This window comes from Parasteatoda tepidariorum, chromosome 1, assembly GCF_982258835.1.
Source record: "Parasteatoda tepidariorum strain Cologne lab strain chromosome 1, Ptep-v5.0, whole genome shotgun sequence".
Taxonomy (NCBI): domain Eukaryota; kingdom Metazoa; phylum Arthropoda; class Arachnida; order Araneae; family Theridiidae; genus Parasteatoda; species Parasteatoda tepidariorum.
The window spans coordinates 99,150,695-99,177,251 of NC_141755.1; the positions used below are offsets into that span (position 1 = coordinate 99,150,695).

The following is a 26,557-nucleotide window of genomic DNA, read 5'->3' on the forward strand; positions in this document are numbered from 1 at the left end:
AGCGACAAGTACAGTTTTGAGGAAATTTGTGAGAATAAATCTCTAGAAACTTTAAATAAGATTTACTTATTTGTGATTGAAAGTGGCACTGGAAACCACGGAAAAGTGAAAAAAGTTATCAAAGTGGTACTGAAGTTTTCGGGTATACTGAAGAACTACTGGTAACAACCTAATGGTGGGAAGATTGAACAACTGGAACTAAATTCGGAAATGGTGACTGGTATAGTTTTGAAGAAATTGGTGAGAGCCGAGACTGGTTCCGATGTGCTCTCAGTGAGAGCGCATCGGAACCAGTCTCTAGAAACTTAAAATAAGATTTACCTGTTGTGATCGAAAGTGGCGTTGGAAACGACGGTAAAGGAAATAAAGTGGGAAATTTTTTTTATGAAAGTGGTTTTAAAGCTTTCAGGTATTTCGCACATTTATGTACTGAAGAACTGCTGGTAACAACCGATAGGGAAAATATAGTTTCATGGATATATTCTCAACTGGAACTGATGTTTAGTTTTGTAGTTGGTGAGAAAATGCTGGAAACAATCACTGGAAGCTTGAAAAAGAATTCACTTTTTGTGAAAGTGACGCTGTAAATCAAGAAAATGGAAACAAAATGAGAAAAAGTATCAAGTTTATAGGCGCTAAAGCAGAAAGGGAGCAAACTGGCACAAGTCAAGTGCAAAAAAAAAAAAAAAAAAAAAAATTAAGTTTAAAAACCAGTATCACAGTGCAAAGTACGATATCAGTAAGCAGCTATTTTATCAGCAAAAAGGATTACTCAATTTTGAGATTTAACGGTCTACAATGGATACAAAATCTTAAGAACCACTCCATTAACATTACATTTCAACTCCGATGTTATGCCAAACTCTCCTTTTTGAAACTTCTTTGTGTTCTCAAATGCTCTGTAACTTTCTTAATAAAGGTGTTAACTAAATACCACCTTAAATCTGTATTTTTTAGAATCCTTCGAAATATGAAGACAAAAATGTTTACACAATGAGTGTCGCAAACTTATATTTGAGCTTGGGAAAAAGAAAATGTTTTTGAAAACAAGCAAATCACAATTGAGTAAAATGGGTACACAAGGAGCCAAAACCTAACTGATTTCCGGTCAAAACTTTAATACGTTTCTCGTTAATAGTCTTTAAACACTTTTTCTTTCTTTCCGCAAGCAAATAGGCTTTGGTACGTCATATTCCCCCCTTCCTCAATTGCGATTCGTCAGTAAACGAAAGTGCTTTTTTTTCTGTCTTAAATGTTGGGACTCTTACTTTATATGCTTTCTTAAGACCATTTGTGATAAGGTATTGAAAAAAAAGCATATATATATATACACTATTTGGCCATTAATGACCGGACACCTCTCATTTCGGATACATGAGGTGCTAGTATCAAGTCAGTAGGGCGTAGGGCCGCTACGCGCCCGAGTCACAGCTTTAACCCTTCTAGGAAGCTAGGAAGGCTATCGACTAGGTGTTGGTACACGGCGGCAGATATTGCCCGCCATTCCTCCTGTAACATGGCGAAGAGTTGAGTGGAGGTTTTGGGGCGTTGTGGTCTGGCCCTCAACCGGCGCTCCAACTCATCCCAGAGATGCTCAATTGGATAGATGTCGGGACTTTGGGATGGCCAGTCAAGTTCTTGCACCCCCATTTCATCAAACCAGTCCGTGATGACATGTGCTTTATGAATGGCAGCGTTATTGTGCTGAAACACAAACGGGCCATTACCGAACTGTTGCCACAGGGTGGGAAGCGCCGAATTGTCCAGGATGTCTCTATACCCTTCTGCGTTCAGGGTTTCAAGCACTAACACCAAGGGTTCAAGGCCAAACCATGAGAAACAGGACCACACCATAATTCCTCCACCGCCGAACTTCACGGTGGTGACAATGCACTCCGGTAGGTACCGTTCTCCGGGCATTCGCCAGCTCAAAAACCGCCCATCAGAGTGCCACAACATGTAGCGTGACTCATCACTCCACATAACGCTTTTCCATTGCTCTACTGTCCACTGGCAACGTGCTCTGCAACACTGAAATCGGTGGCGGGCGTTTCATGGAGAGATGTTTGGCTTATGTGCTGCTGCTCGTCCATGGAATCCTTGTGCAATCAGCTCCTGACGAATGGTACGTGTACTGGCAACACTGCCAGATGCAGCCCGGATGCTGGTAGCGACAGAGTCCAACGACATTTGTCGGTTTGTCTTCACTACACGTCGAAGAGATCGTCGATCCCTGTCGGACATTATTTTGGGCTTGCCGGGTCGGGACTGCGGTTTTATCACTCCCTCTCGTTCCCATTTCAACACGACGTCACTAACTGTTGACCGATGTATCTGAAACTTGTCGGAGATGGCACGTATGGAATGACCAAATCGGTGGGAGCCTATGATCATGCCCTTTTCCGCCTCATGCAGCTCTCGCCGTCCACTCATTTTCACTGTTAGCGCTCGTATGGCCGTCGCCTGCTTGCGAATGGTCTTTCCCCCACCACAGGTTGCGTATTTATTCCGCCAGGACGAGTCCACCTGCCTTTCAAGGGGTGTCCGGTCATTAATGGCTAGATAGTGTATATATATATATATATATATATATATATATATATATATATATATATATATATATATATATATATATATATATATATATATGAATGAATTGATCAGTATATTATATAAATATAAAATTCCAACAATGACAAACGGAGGTTAACATAAATTTTAAATATAAGTTTTGCAACAATAGAAAAATCTTCACTGATTGTTCAAGACTATTGTTTAAAACGTATGTAATGAGTTTTTCAATAATGTCTGCATTAAAAAGTATGCTTAGCGGGAAATATAACTGTCAACAATACCATAAAAGAAGTACAAAGAAATTCTTAAAACACTCATTCTTATCTTTGAATAAGCATTGAAAGGTGAAGCTTTGAAAATGAATCGCCTTATGAATGCAATTTGCATATCAGGATGGTTTACGTTCTTTCTCAGAAAGAAAAAAACTGTGCCTGAGCTGCTTCCTGCAGCAAGTATGGTGGGAGAGATCCACGGGCCTCAATTGCCCGAGCTTGGCATAACATCTGGCCAGGGTGACCACAGGTCACTGTGTGATTTTGTTGTAAAAGACCCTCCGCGTATCGTCTCCACATTTGTAGAGTCGCAAGAACCGGAGTGGTACAGGAATGACTGGGAAGAATCAGGAATCAGAAAGTCTTACAGTGGTGATGATAGTTTGATCCATCCACCAGAAATAGCTGGTTGCACTAATGCACCATTGAAAGCTGAAATCAAACTGATCAGTGAGTCATCATTATTTTTTTTATAAACATTTTCATAACAAACATGGCTTTAGAAATAACTTCCACTCGCCTTAACATGCAGCTTAGGAGAAAAATCGGACCATCCAGAATACATTTTAATTTAATGATTTTAGGTTCTGGAACTCAATCTTAATGGTTCACGGTGACAACCTAAAAAATTCAAATTAATTTGTGCAAACGCTATTTCTAGTTAAGAAATTCAACACCATCAATCTTATTAATCTCTATTAAACATACATTTTGTTTGATGGATTCATGTTCTTGACCCTCAAAATATGGGGTGCAACTGGAATCTGTCCCTAATAATTTGGTCAAGAGAGTTTGGACCCCTTAATTTTATTTTTTGTGCGATTTGCCGCATCTCCAGAATTTTTTAAGCGAATCGAAAAAGTTTTGCACAGAATTATTAATTTAATTATTATAATTTAAATATAAGTTTTTCAACAAAAAGTTATATAAAATGGATGAAACTAATGGTATTTCGCTTAGCTAAATACTGTAATTCTATGCAAAAGTAATTATTAATAGCGTTTTATTACCTTTATGATATTATTTAATGATGCAACTATTAAAGGGAAAATGCAAAATTTGAATGAAATTGTCAATTAGTTCTAGAGAATTCCAAATTTAAAAAATACAGCCTTTTTAAATTTTAACAACTCAAAAACTATTCGACCGAATGAGCTCAAATTTTATATTTAGTCCTTCTACCTTTTTTATTCCTTTTCACGGAATAGAACAACTGGTACTAAATTTGAAAATGGCGACAGGTATAGTTTTGACGAAATTGGTGATAGCGTGTCGGAACCAATCTCTAGAAACTTAAAATAAAATTTACTTATTGTGATTGAAAGTGGCATTGGAAACCACGGAAAAGGAAATAAAGTGAAAAAAGTTATTAAAGTGGTACTAAAGTTTTCGGGAATATCGCCATCTCATGAACTGAAGAAATGCTGGTAACAAACTAATGGTGTAAAGATAAAACAACTGGTACTAAATTCAAAAATGGCGACAGGTATAGTTTTGAAGAATTTAATGAGAGCCTATCGGAACCAATTTCTGGAAACTTAAGTCAGATTTATTGTTGAGATTGAAAGTGGCGTTAGAAACCACGAAAAAATGAAATAAAGTGAAAAAAAAGCTATCTAAGTGGTACTAAAGTTTTCGGGAATATCGCCATCTCATGAACTGAAGAAATGCTGGTAACAACCCAATGGTGGGAAGATAAAACAGCTGGTACTAAATTCGAATATGGTGACATGTATAGTTTTGAAGAAATTGGTGAAAGCGTGTTTAAGTGGTACTAAAGATTTTGGATATATCACCTTCTTATGAAAAAATAAATTTTTTATATCTTACACTTCAATTTTTTTTCCGACCATTATTAAATACAATTAAAAAATATAGTAAAAAACTGCTTCTGAAACATAGAGAGCAGAGCACAGAAGTGTTTTACATCAGGTTACTGTGATACGCATGAAACTCAAATTATTTCTCAGCCCTGAAAATAAATAGCAGAACTTACCGATCCTCTTTACATTTTTAATCATTTAGTTCTTCGAAACATGTTGTTTTCCAAATTATTATACCAATAATTTATGACCAATATTTAGTTTTAAACTAAACATAAGAATAAAATAAAAACAGTTTTTTGAGTATCATTCTTAACTTTTATTTAAAACGTAATACAGTCCAATGAATGTGATACTTGGTGATAAAATGTAACTTATTAGTCTACAATTACACACAAATAAACAACTGAAGTAAATGGAAGCTTTCTTTTTAATAATAATTTTTTGAATTGAAGTATTTTAAAATTTAGAGAAAAAAAATTTTAAAATATATTTTTCAAAATGCATATGCTCCAAAATTTCGCGCAATTACTTGCATCTTTTTGAGGTGAAAGTTGCACCCAAAAACGTGAAGAGTGGTTATAAAACTAAACTGCTGTTTGTAGAAAATGCAACACCATGAAAGAATCATCAGAATCAAATGAAATTTAATGCAGAAACGACTTGTACTGATACAAATAAATGATGAAATTTTCAAAACAAAAGAAACAAATTAAGCGTCCGAAATCAGTATTTGGTGCAGCCACCACGCGCTGCAATAAGTGCTGCTATACGACGTGGCATGGAGTCAAACAGATGTTGAATATCTGCTTGAGGAAGAGAATTCCATATCGCTTGTATGCGCAACCAAAGTTCGTCTTTGGAAACTGCAGGACGCGGATCACGAGTGAGACGCCGACCAACCATATCCCACACGTGCTCAATAGGCGACATATCCGGCGAATAAGCAGGCCAAGGAAGAAGTTGCATGCGTTGTGCTGAACAGAAGTCTCTAACAGTCCGCGCAACATGTGGGCGTGCATTATCCTGCTGAAAGATAGCTCCAGGGATGCCTTGAAGGAAAGGAACGACTTCGGGCTGTAGCACTTCACGGACGTATCTGTTGCTATTGAGATTACCCTCAATTCGTATCAAATTGGATCGTCCATGATACGAAATCGCACCCCAGACCATAACTCCGGGTGTTCGACCACTATGTCGTTCAATAATACACTCAGGAAGGCAGCGTTGACCGGCATAACGTCTAACACGAACACGGCCATCATGGGTCCACAAATTGAAGCGTGATTCATCTGAAAAGACAACTTGGTGCCAATCTGCTCGCCAGTCTCTGTGCTCAAGAGCCCACTGCCGACGCAGCCGTCGATGATCCGCCGTGAGGGGAATCCTGTATAATGGCACCCTTGCACGCAATCCACGGCGCAGCAGACGACGACGAATTGACGAAGCCGACAATTGTACACCTGTAGCAGTAGACCAATGTGCTGCCAGCTGCCTGGAGGAAGCTGTGCGATCATTCACCGCCATGCGGAGCAGGTGTCGATCATCGCGCTCTGACGTCACCTTCTGTCGTCCAGTGCCTGTTTTTCGAGTTGTTCGGTGCTCGTCGGTCCACTGCTTCCAAACTCGCATCACTGTGGAACTGTTCCGCTGCATACGAGCTGCTATTGCGCGATAGGAAAATCCTCCTTCTCGAAGGCCGATTATCCTCCCTCGTTCAAACTCCGTAAGTTGCTTGAATTTCTTATTCTTCCGTCGTGGAGGCATACTCAGGTCTCACTAAACGTTTGCCACTAACAAATAATCATAGACTATTTTCAACGTCCCGCTACAGCACTTTATTTATACGCTTTCAGCATCAATTCAGAGGGCGCTGCGCGCGCCACGCACGCGCGATGGCTCTGAAACTTTATTAATTTGCATAATATCCTATAATTGACATTTGCTGCGAATTTCATTTGATTCTGATGATTCCTTCATGGTGTTGCATTTTCTACAAACAGCAGTTTACTTAGTTATTACAGGGTAACGTTGCTTTAATTTTAAAGTGTTTTAAATTCACTTTAATATCGAGAAATGGGTTGGAAAAGTTTAAATACATTACTTTTAAATATCAAATATGTTTTCGCAGCTGGGTAAAAGTAAATACACTTTTTTTTTTTTAATCTTTCCTTACCATTTTTACCATTTGCGACAGCCCTGTTTTATTTATTTATTTATTTATCTCTGAAAACTTACTAGGACAAAATGTATTCAACAAGATGCATTCAAGTCGAATTGTTCACTTTATATCTCTTTGTTTGACTAAATAAAAAGTTTCACTTGGACAGGTATGAACAACATAATATAGTTTTTTTTTTTTTTTTTTTTTTTAAGTTAATGAAAATAAACATTTTAAACGATTTTTTAGGAATTTTAATGCGATAAAAAAGAGAGATAAATTTTGTTATTTATCCCCTAAAAAGTATCTTACATTGTAAAATATAATTAAAATATTTACACGAGAAATGTTTATACCAGAATTTATTTTATGATGTTCGAATTACATTAAGAGATTGCTTTCTTTACCCACGTTCAGGTTTAAAATAAATACAATCCCTTCAGTTTGTCACATGCAACAAAACTTGGTCTTCTTATTTCATTCTGGAGACATTATTCGTAGACACCCTGTGTTAATATTAATAGTATTCAAGTACTGTATTTAGTATTTTGCTCTTTTTCAGACGTCATTCCTGGTTCAAGTGTGAAACTCTACCGTAAAGGAAAGAGAGTGAAAAAGTTTGAAGTTGCTGTCGCTAATGATACTGTCACCATTACCTTCAAAAAACATAAACTGAGTGACAGTGGAATATACCATCTCGCTTTGTGTCACAACAACAACGAAGACAGCGTATTGTTCAATTTGTCCTTCCACAGTAAGTTATGGATTTAAAAATTTTTCAATTTAAGTTTCATTTGATTATTGCTAATAGCTAATTACGTATTTCGTAGTTTAATGTTTCGCACATTGAATTTTCATTTTCACAGCTAATTCCTACAAAAACAATAGTGTTCATATGCTTAGTTTTTAAACTGGTTTAAGTTAGTATAAAACTATAATAATATATCTTAATAATTCTGGAATATTTTTACTGCGTTTTTATTTACTTGCTTTCGTAACCGTGGCGATGGAATCATGCACCTAAAAGTATGACCACTTCCCGATTAGCTAAAGCACTCAACTTAATGCACTTAAGTAAAGCACTCAACTAAAGCACTCAAGTAAAATGAAGCAAATTAAGAATCGTTTTCAGATTACTGCAAATAAAATTTATCGTAATATTATCTACAAATTTTTTTTCTTTTTGCAATTTACATTTTCAAATTTTTTCTCACAGCTAAAACAATTAAAATTTGAGATGCAGTTACATGCTGGAAGACAATTTAAATTGCAGTCGTTTTCTTTCTTTTCTTTTCTTAATCGCCATTAACAAAATTTATCACGATATTATGTTCAATCAAAAATCCAACTGTTTTGTTATGAACTAGAGCATCCTAATTTCTATTGAAGATCTGCTCTAGGGAACAATACAAATTGCAATTATTTCCTGATCTCTACAAGGAAAGTTTATCGCGATATTATCGACAAAGAGACTTCAATTTAAATTCTGATAAACTGCCGATTATTAAGAGGGCATGAATGTCAACTGTAACTCTGTGCCTTATAACAATACAGGTTAGCTGATGATGTCAAGTAAATTGGGCAAGTTAGCATAATAAGTTAGTTAAATGATTACTAAGCAAGTTAGCTTAGCGATACAATTTATATATCTTTTATCGCCAATCGAAATTCACCAACAAATACAAAGCTAAAAATAATATAATTAAAACAAATAAAATTTCGGAAAAATGCTATTTTCTAAATATATTTTGGTCTCTTTAAAAATGAAAAACGTACTATGTATCATCACCTTAATAAATACATCTCAACAATAAATTCCAATCACGTATTTCAAAAGTGATGCCTTTTACGTTTTTCGTTGTCGCTGTGACTAAATTAGAATTATTTTAATCTTTTCAGTTCCTTGAAAAACGTAGTTTTAGAATTTTATTTATTCTTTATTAGGTAAATAAAAATTAAATGCTAAAGGCGATGAACCAGAACTAGTGAGCATGACGTTTTTGAGCATAAATTATTAGCGTAATTTATATAGTAAAAAGTGAGAACATCTTAGAAAAACATGTATAGTTTGATTTGTTTATACAATATAAAATTATATTGAGTGCACGCAACAAAAAAGTTGAGCAGTACTATATTATTTAAATAAATGAATTGCAAAATCGAAGTTATGATTGAAAAAGCATTTATCAGCTTTCATTTTGCACAAACCTTCCTAATAAGTTTTTAGTGATAAAAAGAATTTTGAACTTAAAATACATATTTTAATTTCGATTAGAATAAATTCCTCATTATTGCGTTTATGCTTTTCTCATATTTCTTAGAGATTATGATGTGATTTTTGGAGTTTAATTACTTTATAGCATGAAAGAAATTTTTTTTTGTGTTGATTAAACGCTACTAAGCATTGCATATTGTATCGTACCTAAAATAGTTACCTGATAAAGTTTTATTAAAAAAAATTAATAATAATTTTTTTGCTTAAATCCTAAAATTACACTTACTGAACACTGAATAACACTTATTTTCGTATATACAATTACTAATCACTTGATTTTTATTTATACCATTGAAAAAATAATTAAGATGATTCTCTCCAAGTACCCTTGACCGTCTTTTGTTTTTTTCTTAGGAATGATCAAAAAGAAGATCGATTTCTACTCTCACTTGCCAAAACCTAAAGGAGAAAAATATTGGAACTTCTTCGAGAACAAGGGCAAATTTTACGGATACCAGAAGCGATTCAACCTTTAGGTTGAAAATGAGGAAATGCCAAAGAATGGTAACCTTGAAATGTATTTAACTTCATGCCAGTTTAATCAGTCTTACCTTAATGTCATCAATAAAATAGATCATTCTTTTTAGCTTCCCTTGTAACTGCATTTTATTAAGAGCGAAAGAAAAACTATAGCTAAAACCTTACCTAAGAAACTTAATTGAACAATGTAACAGAATGGAAATTATAATTTAACTTGTAACGACAAACTTCTAAATCAAATAAACTTTTCTTACAGCGGCTATCTAAGGAAAATATGTTAGTGACTAGGCAGACAAATTACCTTCATATTGTTATCTGTTTTAATAAATTAAAATATCACATAATTTTGTTTTTCGGGAATCGCTAATATCCTAAAATTGAACTGTGATGGGTCAGGGGATAGAGCGCTCGCCTTCCAATGAGGTGGACAGGGTTGGAACCCCAGCGATAGCTGGTCGATACGAATTACGCATCTGGCTTGCACCGACCACTGTGCTGACATAAAATATCCTGAGGGCTAGACGGATCATGGATTAGAGTCTCCTTGCCATCAGGCTATCCGTGCGAATTTTTTGTGGTTTTCCTTTCCAGGTAACACAAATGCGGGCTAGTTTCATCAAAAAGTCCTCCACGGAGGAAACTTTCTCCCAATACTTGATCCAGGAGTTCCCTTGTCTTCTGCGTTGGGTTCAAAATTACTAGACTACGGCATTAAATATTAGTAGTCGTAAGTCTAAAATTAGGTTGACTGTTCAACGGTTCATAAAATTGTCTCCGTTCATAACAATTTCAATACAAAATTGGTTAATGTGACAACCTCTTTCATAACAATAATATCACTTAAACAGCATATTATGCGTATTATCATACCAATTTTCAATTAAAGATTGTGCACTTCTTTTATCCAATAACTCATTATATAAATTACATCTTAAATGCTTGCATAACATATTTGACCGATTTAATTTTTACGTATTGAATATCACTCCTTTTTCTTCGCGAATAAGAGCTCTGTCTTCTCTTTTTCGTGGATATGTAAATGTGATTTTAGTTTTCATATCAGCTAAAACTGCATCATCCATTTTCACGAAAAACGATCGTGGAAATCAACGCGGAGAAAAAGGTGGTGATAATTGTCTAACTGATATCAGCACTTCTCTGATTCCTGATAGCACACTGGCTGATGGAATTATTCGAAATCCAAATATTAGGAGTTCTGATGAGCAATTATTGGCTTTAAAAGTTCGATCCCATGAAACATTGGGGTTCAGAATTGATGGAGGTTTTAACCATTCTTTGCTTTTTCACTTACTTTTTACAAAGCTCATAACAGAATAATACAAACTAGAGAAAATTATAGTTAATTATTACTATAAATATTATTTAAGTTACTCTGCAATAATAAAAATTAATAATTAATTCATTATTTTTTTACAGTCTAAGAAGACATACTGTCTAAGAAGACGTTTGTACATATGTTGATGATTTTTGTTATTATCTATTCTTATTTATTCATATATATTCTGAGTTGCACTGTGCGCCCAAAATTTTTTGTACGTAATAAAACCCTTTCGGCCAATTTATTTTGTTTTTCTTAGAAGTTGGTGTGAATTTTGTTTTTTTCTACTATTTTTAATGGTTTATCAATAAAAGTAATTCATATTTCCTCCTCAAGTAGGGTTCATACGTACCTGGAAAAAATTAAAAAGTGGTAGTAATATTAATATACTTTTTTTTATATTATTATATTTATAGCTACCAAAATATTTTATTTTTTCTAAGCAAATATGTATAGATCCGAAGGTGGTAGGTTTGCAATTTTGATTCGACAGTGAAAGCTAACATCAAGAAATTTTTAGCTTTTTTATGACAAAATTGATACCAGTTATTTATTTTTTTCCCGATGAGTACGAACCCTTACAAATAGTATAACTTTTACAAATCCTAAAAACATATGGAAATGAAGTTTTTGACTTGAAATATAATTGTAGTTTTATATTAATTTTCGTAACTCAGTAACTATGTTTGTAATCCTAATAATGCATAGGTTACATAAATACACATATTTTGAAGAAGAGGATATGTAATTGTTATTGTGAGTGACCGAAATAGGTGGTTGTTGACTTCCACCGGTGAATGTTGACAATCACATAGTCGCTTTAGTAAATGTCCGAGATATATACTAGATCTAGTTCAGTGCCATTGCCTAGTATTAGGACTGGGCGATATTAGAAATTATATATCGTGATATATCGTCAGTTTTGCATCGCGATATAGCGATGTATCACGATATAGTATTTTTGAATTTCATTTACTTTAAGTCACAGAAAGTCAGATTTCTATCAAGACTTCATACGCATATTGATTTAAATCAATTTATAAATTTGAAAATATATATGTTTTGCTAAAGAAAGATATTAAATAAATTGACTAAGATGTACAAATCTTACTTAAAATATTTATTGAAAAAATGTGTGTAGATACAGAATGAAATATTTGCACTTCTTTATCGTTTATAAGGTATAAGCAGTCTTAATTTAAGTTAACCCCTAAAACACCCTTAATGAAAAAAAATATTGTTATTAAACAAAAGCTGATTTTAAAATTTCAAAATATATTTTAATTAAAATAAAAGTTAGATTGACTAAAAGCCGAAGTTTAAAATTAAAAATGTTCGAATTTTAAACTAAAAAGTAAACATAAGATTTGTAATAATTTCTTAAAATTTTCGTTCTCTGAAAGATTTCTCAGTTTAAAAATAAAAAGGGAATTTTATAAAGATATCTAGCTGAAATTATTGAAAGAAAATTTAAAAAATTTAAAAAAAAGTTTGTTAAGAAATTCATTATACACTTAAAACAAAGTGTTAAAAATATTTTTTTTTTTTTTAAAAAAGAAACTTTTTTTAACAAATCAATATTTGCTTGTACTATTATGCGTAAATAATTACCGAATTATTAAGTTCGATCGTAATGTTCAAATTCTTAATGAAGAAGTAAACACAAGTTTTGTTATATTTTCTAAAAATGATCGCGCAAATAACAAAAGATTTCTTAGTTTAAAAATAAAAAAATAAATAAAAGTGAAATTTATCAATATATTTACCTAACAGCATAGGAACAAAATTTAAAAAATAAGTTCGTTAAAAAATTATTTGTATGCTTAAAACAAAGAGCTAAATAAATTTTAGAAAAAAAATGCCTCTTAAACACTATTTTTATTATTATTTCATATAAATAATTAAATTAAATTAAATAATGACCGAATTATGAACGAAAAACAAAGTAAGGCAAAGTTTCTTAATTAAATTCTTAAAAATAAGAACAAAAGAATTGTGATATTCGGTAATATATTTAGCTAATTAACTAATAATATAAAACGAAAATTAAAAAAAAATAATGATTTTACTCTCTAATAAAACAAAGTAGTAATTGATAAAAAAAAAAAAAAAGAAATGAATAAAATTCGCAAACTTTTCAAATTCTTTTGAACAAGTAAAGTTTATTGACTTATGTCCAAAAAATAAGTTTTGTTTTAACTTTATTTCTAAAAATAAAAACAACTCAAGATTTATAAATTTAAAATCAGTAATAGAAGCCCATTAAATTATTAGAAGTTTTATCCGAAAGGTTTTCAATAAATTAAAAGAAAGTAAAAAAATAACCTAACAAATTTATTTACTTTGTAATTTAATTCCTTATGGATGCCTTAAATTAGATTTCCGATAATTTTCACATTTAAAAATATAAAAAAAGTTTTGTCAGAAAATAAATAAAAAACTTATCTAATTAATGAAGAAACTTTTCTTTATAAATTCTTTTCAATAATAGATTGCGTTCAGAACAAGGTTAAGACGGCGATCACGAAGTTAATCCCATTGAAAATAATCTACAAGAAACGATTTCAAATCGCGAAGGTGCGAAAACGAACATGTGATATAACGATATAAGGTCTCAAAAGTGATTCTGATTCTACCCGCTCATCAGTCAAGGCCGTCTCAACATAACGAAACAATATCGTCTTCCACAGCGCGAGTTGGCATCGGAACGTAAGAGAAAGTCCTTGGGTGTATCGCTATATCGTTATATCGTCTTCTTCACTCTACGGCTTAAATCAGATTTCTGATGCATCGCTTGGAATGAAAGTTGCTGTATCGGTTTGCCGATATAGGCGTTAAATCGATATGTCGCGATATATCGATTTATAGCCCAGTCCTACCTAGTATACATTTGCCCGGTATGTCCTTCATCAATGCTTTTTACGTACAGTGCCCTTGCCCAATATGCCTTTAACCGGTACTTCAAACATTGATGTTTCTCTAAGTATATCCTCAGCAAATATTAAAATATCGAAAAAATATAATAATATCATTGAAAAATTAATATCAAATCTTATATAACAAGTATTTCGGACATTCACCAAAGCGACAATGTGATTGTTGACATTCCTCAGTGAAAGTCGACATTCTTTTGATTTTGGTGAATTCACTGTAACATAATTATAAAATGAAGTTAAGTAAAAAAAAATTTCATAGTTTAACAATAGATGTTCGTTCAGTAACAGAATTTACGAAGTCAAATATGCCCCACTACCTTCATCAATGCGAATTCAATCTTTAAAACAAATTCAATTTGCGACTACAACGTAGTCACACAAAGATTATTATTGTAAAAATTCGGCTTAATCTAACATACATTAAACAAAATTTGCGAATAATTAATCCTTTAAGATAATCTACATGACATTATTACCCTTTTCATTCTAATTTACAATAAGTCGTCGCTAGATCCAAAATAAGGTTCGGGAATCTTACTTTTAATACTTCCAAATTTCAACGGAATAAAAGATAGAATCAATATTTAAAATAATTTTGTTGGAAAAAAAATGAAATTTCAGTTTTAAATAAAAATATTTCGAATGTCTCCTGACTAATTATTCAAATTTGCAGTTTTATAGCTTTAAAAATTCAAGCATCTACCTTATAAAAGTGTGGGTTCCCATCAAAAATTTTTTTTACTGTGGAATTCGGATAAGTGTCATTTCAAGTTAATTTAATTGAATCTATTAAATTTACAGAAGAACTATGTGTTTGAAACTTTCTTTTATAACTCAACAAAAGAAGCAATTACTGCCGAAGGTGTAATATTAAAAACTTCAGGTTGATTGATAAAGATTTCTACTGGTGAAAAAAATGTAAAAATATGCACTATGTGTAAAGTAGCCCTATATGATTCCTTTGAAAAATAGCGGGAAATTACTTAAAGTTTGTTATAAGTCGGATGGCCAAGTGAAATCAGCTGGGTAAAGTGATAGAAAGCAACAAATTGCAAGTCCCGAGGGTTGGGGGTTCGAATCCCGGACATGGTTACCATTTAAAAGTAAAATTTAATGAAATAATTATTTATTTATCTACGATATTGTGACTTAAAAATATTCCTTCACTTGCATTTCTTTTCCTTCTGAGTGTGTTACATAATGAAAGTGTTAAAAGTAAGAAAATGTTGCTTATACACTGTATTTATAAATTGCACCATATTTCCTCGTTGTTTAAACTATTATATATTCAATCTAGGCCATACTATACTACAACCTACTATATTCCCGTACTAAAGGAAATAATTGTAGATAAACTTTAATCCCATAACATGACAAAGCTACAAATAAAAGGGGGTGGCTCAATAGGGTTAATTTGAAAAATCGCGGGAAATTTCTTAAAGAGCCTGTTCTGAGTGGGATAGCCAATTTTTAACGATAGATTTAAGCGATAAAAAGCAACAAATTGCCACTACCGAGGCTCCGGAGTTATCCGTTTTTATCTATTATTCACTATTTTCCAAAGAAAAAAATATTTATAATATATAGAACACTTCAAAATACGGAAAAACACTATTAAAAAATTTTAAAAATTTGACTACAGCCACTATTAGAACCCAGGTCACTCAGCTCAACGAATCTTACTCGCGCACAGCCCTAACAACTAGGCCACGCCATACACGGTTAGTCTAAAAAGGTTTTTGGGCCATTGTGGGAACCCTAACTGGTCTATAAAATTTCCTTTGGTACGATTGTTTGGCACATTAAACCCTATTTAGGAGTCGAGTTTGAAAATGATAGCATAATATTAAAAGGAGCTACGTGGTTTTGACGTGTGTGTGCCGTCCCGATCCATTTCCGCCCCCTTTTCAGCAATTATTCACACTTTAACAAAGAAAGATTGTTTCTATAAATAGAACACATTATTCACGCTAAACTATCGAAAATATTGAAAAAGAAGTTTAAAAAAAATTATATAAAATAAACAAGTAAATTATCCTGAATTTATCAATTTTTTACCTATTATTCGCTATTTTCCAAAGAACTTTATAATACCGAATAACACTTTAAAAAATAATATAAAATAAAATTGCTTTCAATAATATTTCAAATTTATTCTATGAATTTGCATTGAATTTAATTCAATTTGTTGGAATAGGTATTTTTAATGAAATTTTCGGAAAGTTTCTGCGATAAATTTTTAAATAATTAAATATTATTACCATTGTTTTTATACCATTCATTTAACTAAAAATTATATTTATTTAATTTTTTTAGAATGATTAGAATTCCCAATGCAACAGATTTGTTTATTTTAAATTTAGAATGATTGCTTTTATCATAGTACAGGGACAAATTCAGATATTATCTTTTTCACAGTACTTTCTTAAATTCAAGAAATTAAAATTAATGTTATCGTAATGATTACGAAGAAAAATTAAATCCTCGGGGTTTTACCAAAAATTATAGAATTCAGAAAATAAAATATAATGATATCGTCAAGAAAAATCTGAAAAAATATTTGATATTAAGTGGTTTTTTTTCTTCCATTTAGTTAAAAATTAGATCCGTGTGATATGTCGATCATCTCTGGATCAATTTCGAGTATTATCGTTTATTTCTTAAGCCTATAATCATTTAGCTCTATCACTATTACCTCCTTATCCACAAACTTGTTTATTTTAATTCATGTTTAGCGTTTGATTACTATAAAAACTCATTAACTGATTTAACTCATTTTAGTGACTGTAAAACTATAAAAACTCATTATTTTTTGTCGAAGAAATTATTTAGTAATATTGAAAAAAGTTGAATTCTAGTATTTTTTTATAATTTTAAATATGTATTTTGTAACCGCATTTTAATATCATGCGTTAACTAAAAATTATATGAAAAATAATTATGAAAGTAAGCATCCATTTAATCAATATCAAATAAGTAAGAATAACAGGAAATAATATTATCCAAGGATAACTAATTCGCAAAGGTGATAAATAATTTGCATGTAAATGCGTTTATAATTTTCAGTTGATTACAAAAATAATCTATAAATCTTGATCTATAAAAAAATCTATAAATGGTCTATAATCTATAAAAATCTATAAATATAGATTATAGACCTATAAATATAAAAATAGATAAAAAAATCCATAAAAATCTATAAAAGATAATTGTAAGATGTATCTTTTGGTGATATTAAGGGATTTAAAAAACGTGTTATAATGCCAGTTTTACTAAACTTTCATGCAATAATATTTTTGCTAAAGTTTATGATGATAATATTCCTATTAACTAATGTTTGAGACACTTTACATAATAAAACTAGCTTTCAAATTTTACAAAACTTTTTTATTGTAAAATTATTTATTACCTTTCTAAAAAACAGCTTTGAACAATAAAAACAATCAACTTTGATTGAAAGTAAGAAAAAAAAGAACCCAATAAAATGCAGCGTTTAGAATATCGTTTGCTCAAAAAATCGAATTCTTTTCCCAATTTTAAAGATTATTTTATAGTAATAATGAAAGAAATAAAAATTACGAAATGTTGTTCTGTGAACCCGTATAATTTCAAATAAAGATTCATGAAATTAATATTCTTAAATTATTTCATTTCTTCCAGCGACCAAAAAAAAAAAAAAAAAAATCGTCACGTAGTTCTACTTGCAGATCTCGTTTCCACGGTAACAATGAAAGCTTTCTGACTGAATTTTGTTTTATTCTTGAAACAAATGATTGAAACAGAACGGAAAGCAAATTTCACTAGAATTTGTTTTCCTTTCTTCAAAAAATGAATGTTTCTTCAGATGATTTCATATTAACGTGTGTAAAAAACATCGTTTATAAATATTTAGTCATAGATATAAACGATTCGTCCTTTGAGAACTTTTTAAGCGAAGATAAAAACAAAGATATCGTTCTTAATGTACTTTCAGAACCAAATGAATCTCAGAAATGCCTGTTTTTCTACAAAACTATTATTGAAGAGGAAATTGAACCAGAAGGTACTGCAAAATTTTATAATTTTTTTAAAACTGTCATGTGAAATTTTTAGTTATTTGTAATTTTTATTTAAATTTCATGAGTTTTAAGTAATGCTAATTTGCAATGAGATGTAATTAGGTTATTAATATTTTTATTTCGTTCTCAAATATTGCATATACGCATCAAATATAAGTTGAAGCAGCGTACAGTGCACAAAAGTTTACAAAACAGAAAATTTTTAACTTCATGTCACCTTCTTGAAACATTAACCAATTTCGTTTTTCTAAACAATGAATAATTAACGCATAAATGTTAATTTCGCGTCCCTTTAAAATTTTGTTTTTTACGCTGAGGCAACGTGATTTTGAAATTTATCTGTTTTGAATAAAAAATTTTGAAGATCGTAATTCTTGCGTAATGATGCAACGAAGCGATCATAAATCTTTATATTGCAAAGTTCTTTTTTTTTTCATTTGTACTAATAACCACATAAATTGAAGCATAGGTAGCCTCATTGTATTAGGTAGGAAATTTGTAGAAAAAAGAAAGCTTAAAAATGTAAGGAACTATTCCATTCTTCACCCATATTTTTTCCACTGGTTGTTCAGGCAAGTGGAATAAAACCACGATAACAAGTTAATAAAACTAGTCAATAAATGTCCAGGTTTAGAGCATTTTTGGATTTTTTTTCCTTCTTTTCAGCGTTAAATTTATTAAAGAAGACAGTATGGGGCTAGATCTAGTGAACATGGAGGAGGATGAAGAAGTTCCGATTCCTTGAATGTTGCTATAATTATTTGTGTGTTTTGGAAATGCCATGCAATAAGAAAAGGAACGATCTATTGACCAAATCTAGGCTTTTTTCATTAAATATTTACATTATTTTTCTTAGATAGTTGCAGTATATTTCCATTGCAATCGAAGAGGCTATTCTTATAAAATCATAAAAGATAACACTCGCTCTAGAGCACCTAAAATTCCCCATTAACCTTTCTTTTTAATTTTTTCGCGTATTAATAATTCCGTTTCGAAGTGTTTTTCGCAGATTGATTCTAATTCAACCAACAATAAGGCCAAGTGACACTAGTCCCAAATGCACTATTTCGCCAAATGCTTGATCTGCAATGCCATAAACTCATGCATCGTAATGGTAGAAATTTCCAATTTTCCCCTTTCAATAAAATTATCTTTTTAGAGCTTACGATGATTTCCTTAAACATGTGAGGATATGTAAGTTATCAGAATATATATATAAATAAATAAATAGCTAGATTATAAAATACAAAATAAATCAAACGTAAAATGTTTTATCAATGTGAAATATTTTTCGGTTAAATTTGGCACATTTAACCAGCAAACTTGGATTCGAATCCCAATAATGATTGGTCGATACAAATTTCGCATCTGGCTTGCTGCACTGACCACAGAGCTGATGTGAAATATCCTCAGTGGTAGACGGATCATGGGCTAGAGTCCCCTTGCTGTCAGGCTAAACGTGGAAGGATCTCGTGGTCCTCCTCTCCATGTTACGTAAATGCGGGTTAGTTCCATCAAAAAGTCTTCCACGAAGGCAAATTTCTCCCAATACTTGATCCAGGAGTCCCCTTGTCTTCTGGATTACGTTCAAAATTACAAGTTTACGGAGTTGAACATTAGTAGGAGTAAACCCTAAATTGGGTCGACTGTTCAACGACGGTTGTAAAATAAAATAGCTTCTGATTGTCTTAATTGCATTTTATAATAGTTGTAATCTTTTTACAACTTTAGCGTTTTAAACAATGGCAAGGCGTCGAACTCTGGTTTGTAGGCCCACTTCGTTCTTGCCTACAGATTTAATTGCATCGATATGCGGAATGTATTAAAAAGGAAAAAATTACCAAATTCAAATAGCAACTGAGCAAACCAACAATTAAAATTAAAGAACTGAGTAGATAGAAGGTTCTACGCGACATTTTTCAGATAACATTTTATGATAAAAGTGATCTTCTGTGCATGGGGAAAAAAGCAATTATTCTCAAAACGCACTTAAAAGTTTGCAAAGAATGCAGAGTTGATTCACACTAGCTGACAAACCAAAAGTTGTTTTCATATTCCAAAATTGACAAGTTAAGTGTCTGAAAGTTTTAAATGACTATTTTTCGAATTTGTACAAATTAGCATTAAAGTTTATACGTTGTCCTACTTTATGTGTGATAAAATAAAGATAACGCTTTACACTTTTAAGAAGAAAAAACTATAAATTTCAAAACATTCGAAGTGTTCAGATATTTTCACATTCACACTCATGCTGTTTTAATGTACCCAAAAATGGACCTTCTAAGGTTGTCGTTGACTGCTAGTTGTAAAATAGAGTTGAAACTTTCTTAACCCCTAAAAACATTCAAAATATATCCCTTAATATCTTCATCCACTGAGATCTATAAAATTTAATTGTCCTCAAAAATTAATATTCCATAGTTAAAAAAGACTTTTCAATTTTTACAAAAATGTTAATTTTTTATAAAAATGGTACTCAGATCGTTTTTTCATTAATCTTTTTAACTTATGGAATTTAATCTTAAGACATGTAGAAGAAAAATAATAAGTGAATAAATGGAAAATTACGAATTTGAAACCAAACAAAGGGTAAATTCATTGAAATTAAGAATGGTATGCAATGAAGATGCGTGAAAAAGATTACTTTCTAGTTTTACATCAATTTCGATTGTTATGGATACTTGAAACTATTTTTATTTTCAGATGAATTACCGAATATTGAAGAGAAGCCTATGTCTAAAGTGGCACTTGATATTTTAAAATCGTTAGATATTATTGATATTAATGCCGAAAATAGACAGGACACGAATGGTAAAACTTTTTTTTATGGCAAAATAAGGATTAATGGAATTTTAAGAATTTTTAATTTTAAATTCTTCATTAGTTATCTACATTTAACTAAAACATCACAGTAGCTCTTAATCATTAATGTATCATAATTTTTTTATATCAATTCCACATTTTAATAATGCTCCTTTTAATTGTCTTTCAAAAAACATTATTGAAAGCAAAAAAAAAGTATGGAAATTATGTTATAATTTATGTAAGCTTTAATAAAATATAAATAAAAATTATGTATAATAAAATAAAATATATAATTTTTTTTTATATAAATATAAACTAATCCTGAACAAATTAAATATAAATTCGCGGTTACCCAATGATATCTATAAAAATAAAAATTATAGGTACTTTTAACGTGCTGAAAAAGTCATAAGGTTATTTCTGTATCTTTTTTTTGTCACAGTAAATGAAATTTGAAAAAATTCGTCTGCACATTTCAGAACTTACATACTATACCTGCAGAATATAATATAGTATTAACTATTGAATGTTTAATGCTTCTTAAAAATATGCAAAATTATTCCCAAAATTCGCTATCAGACGAATTGCATGCTCAAAAAAATTGCGTTCCATTTTTCACAGTGAGGCATTATTTTGGCGGAAAAAATGAATAACAATAAGCTTTTTTCTGTATCAAATTATTCTTAACTAATAGCTTATAACGTTGCGTAAAATTTAACAGCTAGTTTTAACACATTTTTGCAAAAAAAAGGAGGTTATGAACTCAATGAAATAATTAATATTAAACTATGTTAAATAAATGTTAAAATATAAATATTTTTAAAACATGAAGACGGAAAAATTATAAAGCAACGTAAGAAGCGTGAAATAGCTTGCAATACACAGTTACTTTAATGCTACAGAAAATAATCGTTCCATTCTCTAGAAAGAGAAAGCAAATTATAGTTTGTCTAAAATAAGAACTCCCCTAGCTATTCGTCTGGTCCCGTGGCAGTGACTATGGTAACGAGGTATAACTATTTCAAGTAGGGGGTAGGGTCACTGTTTAGGACAGTTTTGACTCGGGTCTATTGTGTTAGCCCTAGAGTGGAGAGAAACTACCCATTCTGAAATACGCTATTCTTGTTTCCATAGCAGCAGACGGACTCAGACTTTTTGGAGGGGGGAGTTCTAACTGTAGACAAAATATATGAAGATAATCTGCACAAAAAGCATTCTTGTTTATAGTACATGAAATACATAGCTGTATGTTTTAAAGCAGATATTTTTTTTAAAAAAAAAATTCATCTATTGTATTACCTATACAGTTGGTACACCTTAACCAAGAATGATCGGATAGTTAAAAATTTTATATTGTTTTAAAATAAGCTAGAAATTTCTACCGATTCATTGCAGCCTCAGAAACCACCCTCTTAGCAACATCAAATATAGAACCTGAAGATGAGAAGGATCAATCTGATCATAGCTTACATTCAGTATCAACTTCAGGTGAAGAACATGGTGAGATGATTTTTATTATTTTATCTACGAGCTATGCTTTTTTTCCCTTCTAATTAGTTGAAATAAAACCGACCCTTCTTCTATAGAGGCCATAGTAACTTCGGATAAAAGAAATTATGAGACAAATTCTGATTCCGGCTAAGCAGGATAGTTTTCCAAGGCCTCCCAGAAAAATAGAACTGTAAAGTTTGATGCAGTTATCTTAAAAAAAAAGTGAAATCGAAAACTGGCAAATTAACGAAAACTGATAGCATCTGAAGCAACAGTTTCTGCCTTGGCCCCAGTTAGGCACAATATGGCTCCTATAAGAATATGTACCGAGGGACCAATATTTGGATACCCAGATTTATTTAAAATTGGCCATAGAATGGCTGATATATGGCCTACATTGGCCAATATAGAATCTATAATGGCTAAATAATGGTTATAAGATATCGGGTGAATCTGACAATTCTATATAGGTCCAATATTGGTTGTAAAGTGGCTGTAGAATATCGGGTGAATCTGAAAACTCCATATCGAAAAAATAACGGCCCTTTGAACAATTATTGAGCCAAGATTCTTGAATATTGGCCCAAGCTATTTTGCTGATAGGGATTTATTTTGCAATGTTCTTTTTTTCCATTGTTTATTGATCCTATTAAGTTAAATGATGAAGTTATACTCAACATAAGTCTTTTATGTGAATATCAACTAAACTCTTTTATTATTGTTTATTCAACATAACGAACATATTTGTATTAGTCAATTCAAATTTGTAATTGGCTTTATTTTTTCTGTAACTGTTTTTGCCGAATTGTTTTGTCTGCTTATTTTTTGCAAACTTTCTTAAAAACTAGTTATTGTTTATAATTTTTTTTAAACTACAATTTTAATTATGCAATTAGATATTGAAAAATCTCTAATTTTAAGAAAGATAATGCTGTCTGTTTAAACAACAAGGTAAATGTAACTCATATTTAAGGTGTAATTATTTTACCATTAATAATTTTCAAACTTCTGAAGTAAAAAGAAAATAAGAGAAATTACTAAATAATGAATAAATGAAGAAAAAACACGAACATATATTTTCTTGGTTTTTTAAAGGAAAAAAAATGAATTAATTTCAAAATAAAATAATAAGAAAATTGCTAAAGTTTCGCAATTAGTAAATATAATAAAAAAAATTACACAGTAAGAAAATTCATCGATGAAAATAGTCCATTGCATTTTTTTCTTTCTATAATGATTGCATTATTTATCGTCTGTGTCAAATTTAGTAATCATATCGTAAATTTTTACAATCGATTGTATCTCACATTTTAAAGCAGATGGTATTCATCGATACACCTTTTACTTGAATCAGCAAAGTTTGAATATCGTATAGGAACTCTTTAGCAAGCATTCGTGCTTATCTAATTATAAGCATGTGCTTAAACTCAGGAACGGTTTTTGAATACGGGCTTTAGTTGACTATCAAAACTCATTAGGAAGTCATATGAGGAATTATATCAAAGATATATGAGGTGGCAAGAAGTGGGTTTTTCAACAAGGTGATACTTGTCTACGAAATAAAACCTTAGTTAGAGCTAAAAATATAGAAGTTTTAAACTACCCCATTTAGACGCGGTGGTTTAGGGGATAGAGCGCTCGCCTTTAAATTGGTGAACCGGGTTCGAATCCAAGTGATGGTTGCAGATTCGAATTACGCACCCTGCTTGCACCGACCATAGTGTCGGCGTAAATTATCCTCAGTGGTAGACGGGTCATGTGTTGGAGTCCCCTTGCTGTCAGGCTAATCATGGGTGGTTTTCGTGGTTTTCCTCTTCATGTAACGCAAATGCGGGTCAGTTCATCAAAAAGCCCTCCACGAAGGCAAATTTCTCCCATTGCTTAATAAAGGAGTTCTCCTGTCTTCTGAATTGGATTCAAAATTGCAATGCTACGGAGTTGAACAGAAGTAGTCGTTAGCCCAAAAATTGGTTCGGCTGTTTAATAACGGTTATAAAATAAAATTTAAATAAAAAACTACCTCCTTACCTTGTCCTGATCTGAAACCATAGAAACTATTTGAGATATTGTATTTCTAGTTACATGTGGGAACAGAAATACGTACTTTTAGTACAGTAACTGAAAAAAGCATGTGTTGAACACTGAAATGTTTATCATTGTTCTTATAGTTAACAAATTTTAAAAATTGAATTTTGTAAGTATTGATGAAAACGCTTTCTAAATTACTCTGATTGATTCGAAAATGTTGAGGAAATTAAATTTAAACCTTAAGAAAATTGGGTATTTGGCTAGAAACCCATGTCAATTAATAAAATAAAAAAAATATTTCAAATTATTATTTAGTTGATTATAAAGTAAGAATCTTGCATTCCTATAATTTTCCACAGGTAAGGTTTAGTTCATGTTAGAAGAATTCAGTTTGAACAAAACCTTTAATGCTGTTATCCTTTATATGAAATTAAACACTATTTTTGAGCCGGTTAACTAAACCAGCGGATCCCAATTTTGCATAATGGTTATTATAGAATCCCTAAATGATCGGACATCTTTTGATAGAACTATAAATATGTAACTAAAATTTATTAGGAACTGTGACCATACCAACCTAAGAAAGACTTCTAATTATTTTGATAATATTTAATATAAGGAATGATATTTTATTTAATAATCGTTTTATCAATGTAATTCTTAAAATAATAAGTTTTATGTCAATAAGTTAAATACGCAGGTCTGGAGTGGTATCTAGTCTAGTTAAAAATGAATAAATAAGCTGAGAGAGAATTATAGTTTTCGAAGAAAAAAAAACTCTTCTAAACGTGGATAATAGTTATTTTAAAATCATAATTCGCTATTCTTGAATTTGGTCATTCTATTTTGAAGTGAAAAATTCGACGGGAATTACTGACGTAATTTTTTGCATTCTTTCCTGGCATTTTACTTAAATAATTTTTTAAAAAAAGCAACCGAATCAGCAAATAGATTATGATGTATTGTTCAGTTATAAATATAATTACAGGTTTCAAAAATCATAACTGATTTTTAAAAAAATTTAGACTATCGGAACCCCTGTGACTCTTGTCCACGGAACCCTAGAGTTCTTTGGAACACCTGGACTACATACATAATACGAGTGGCCATTAATAAAATTTTAAAAAAAATGAATACTTATAAATAATTTATGATATATATTTATGATATATATTAAAAAAATCGATTGATCTTATGATGCATTTTTGGAACAGTTCTTAAATTAAGGACAATGGATAATAGGTACTTTTGGAACGATTCCTAAATTAGACCTAAATAAGACCATGAGTACTAATGGATCATGTTTTGCTATAGTTTCCAGATGAATGACTGTGGTAAAATTTTTAAACTGTCAGTTTGGTAACTTATGATGGAACCCTTTGTAACCGTTTTTATAAGGATACTAATGGGTTACGATGCAGATTTTAATGATGCATAGTTTAAAGTGATAATTTTTTCATTTTAAATGTCATCAGTCTTAAAACTTACGATGGGATCTTTTTGGAACTGTCCCTAAAAAAGACCTGAAAACTGATACAGATTTTTAAAACGCATGAATGTGATAAAACTTTTTCAAATTAAATGTAATCAATTTCGTAAATTACGGTGAAATCCTTTGTAACTGACCCTTGAAGAGATCTTATGCTCTAATATGTAATAATATAGATTTTTGAGACGAATTTTGATGTGATGTAATTTTAAAATTAAATATCATCCTTTTTGTAAACTACTATGAAATGTTTACATTTAAAAAAAAATTGGCCAACTATTTTTTTTAAAATTTTTATTTTGAAAGATTGTTCATCTCTTCATGTTTTCTTTTTTTTCTCCTTTTAAGAACCAAAAGAAGGTAATATAGAGGAAATACCGGAAGTGTTAATAAATGACGATACAGAGGATTCCGATGAAAACGAGAACCCTGACGAAGACAAAGAAAACGGAAAAAAAGAATCCAGAGAACGTCTAACAAAATCTAGGGTAAGGGTTTAGTTTCAAACTGTAAAAAAAAATATTCACAGTTAATTTTAAGTGATAAGTTGTTTAACTAGTAATATTTTTAACAATCTATAATAAATTTTTAACGTTGCTCTGGTTTAAATATTTTTCACTTTTTTTTTCAGTTTTGCTAATTTTTAAAATTTGAATTATTTAATTTATAGCTTGCTGCAATTTGATTTAGATGCTTTTTTTCTCGAACATTTCCTTCGAGAGATACAAAATAACTCAATATGCGAAGTGGAATCAAAAAATTTTAGGCTGATGATCAACCCGAGGCCTTAACCATTAAAATTTAGCCAATATTCACCTAATTAAGT

At 31.1% G+C, this 26,557-nt stretch overlaps 3 protein-coding genes across 4 annotated transcripts in view; 2 read left to right on the plus strand and 1 right to left on the minus strand.

The window, feature by feature from the left end:
- Positions 1–2,052: 2,052 nt before the first annotated feature.
- On the minus strand, positions 2,053–2,433 carry LOC147816640 (uncharacterized). The gene has a single exon (XM_087157103.1). It carries the CDS (start codon positions 2,431–2,433, stop codon positions 2,053–2,055), a length of 381 nt encoding a protein of 126 aa, XP_087013229.1.
- A 15,162-nt stretch (positions 2,434–17,595) lies between these two features.
- On the plus strand, positions 17,596–26,416 carry LOC147816641 (uncharacterized). The gene is made up of 5 exons (XM_087157113.1): positions 17,596–17,902; positions 20,622–20,729; positions 22,119–22,223; positions 26,080–26,219; positions 26,402–26,416. Exons 1-5 carry the CDS (start codon positions 17,689–17,691, stop codon positions 26,414–26,416), a joined length of 582 nt encoding a protein of 193 aa, XP_087013239.1. The 5' UTR covers positions 17,596–17,688.
- Positions 22,124–26,557, plus strand: part of LOC122268407 (dynein axonemal heavy chain 10) — a 31,862-nt gene continuing 27,428 nt past the window's right edge. For both annotated transcript variants that reach the window (XM_087149446.1, XM_087149448.1), the window contains exons 1-2: positions 22,124–22,223; positions 26,080–26,219. The gene's annotated coding sequence lies outside the window, so the exon portion shown is untranslated. The remainder of the gene's footprint in view (positions 22,224–26,079; positions 26,220–26,557) is intronic.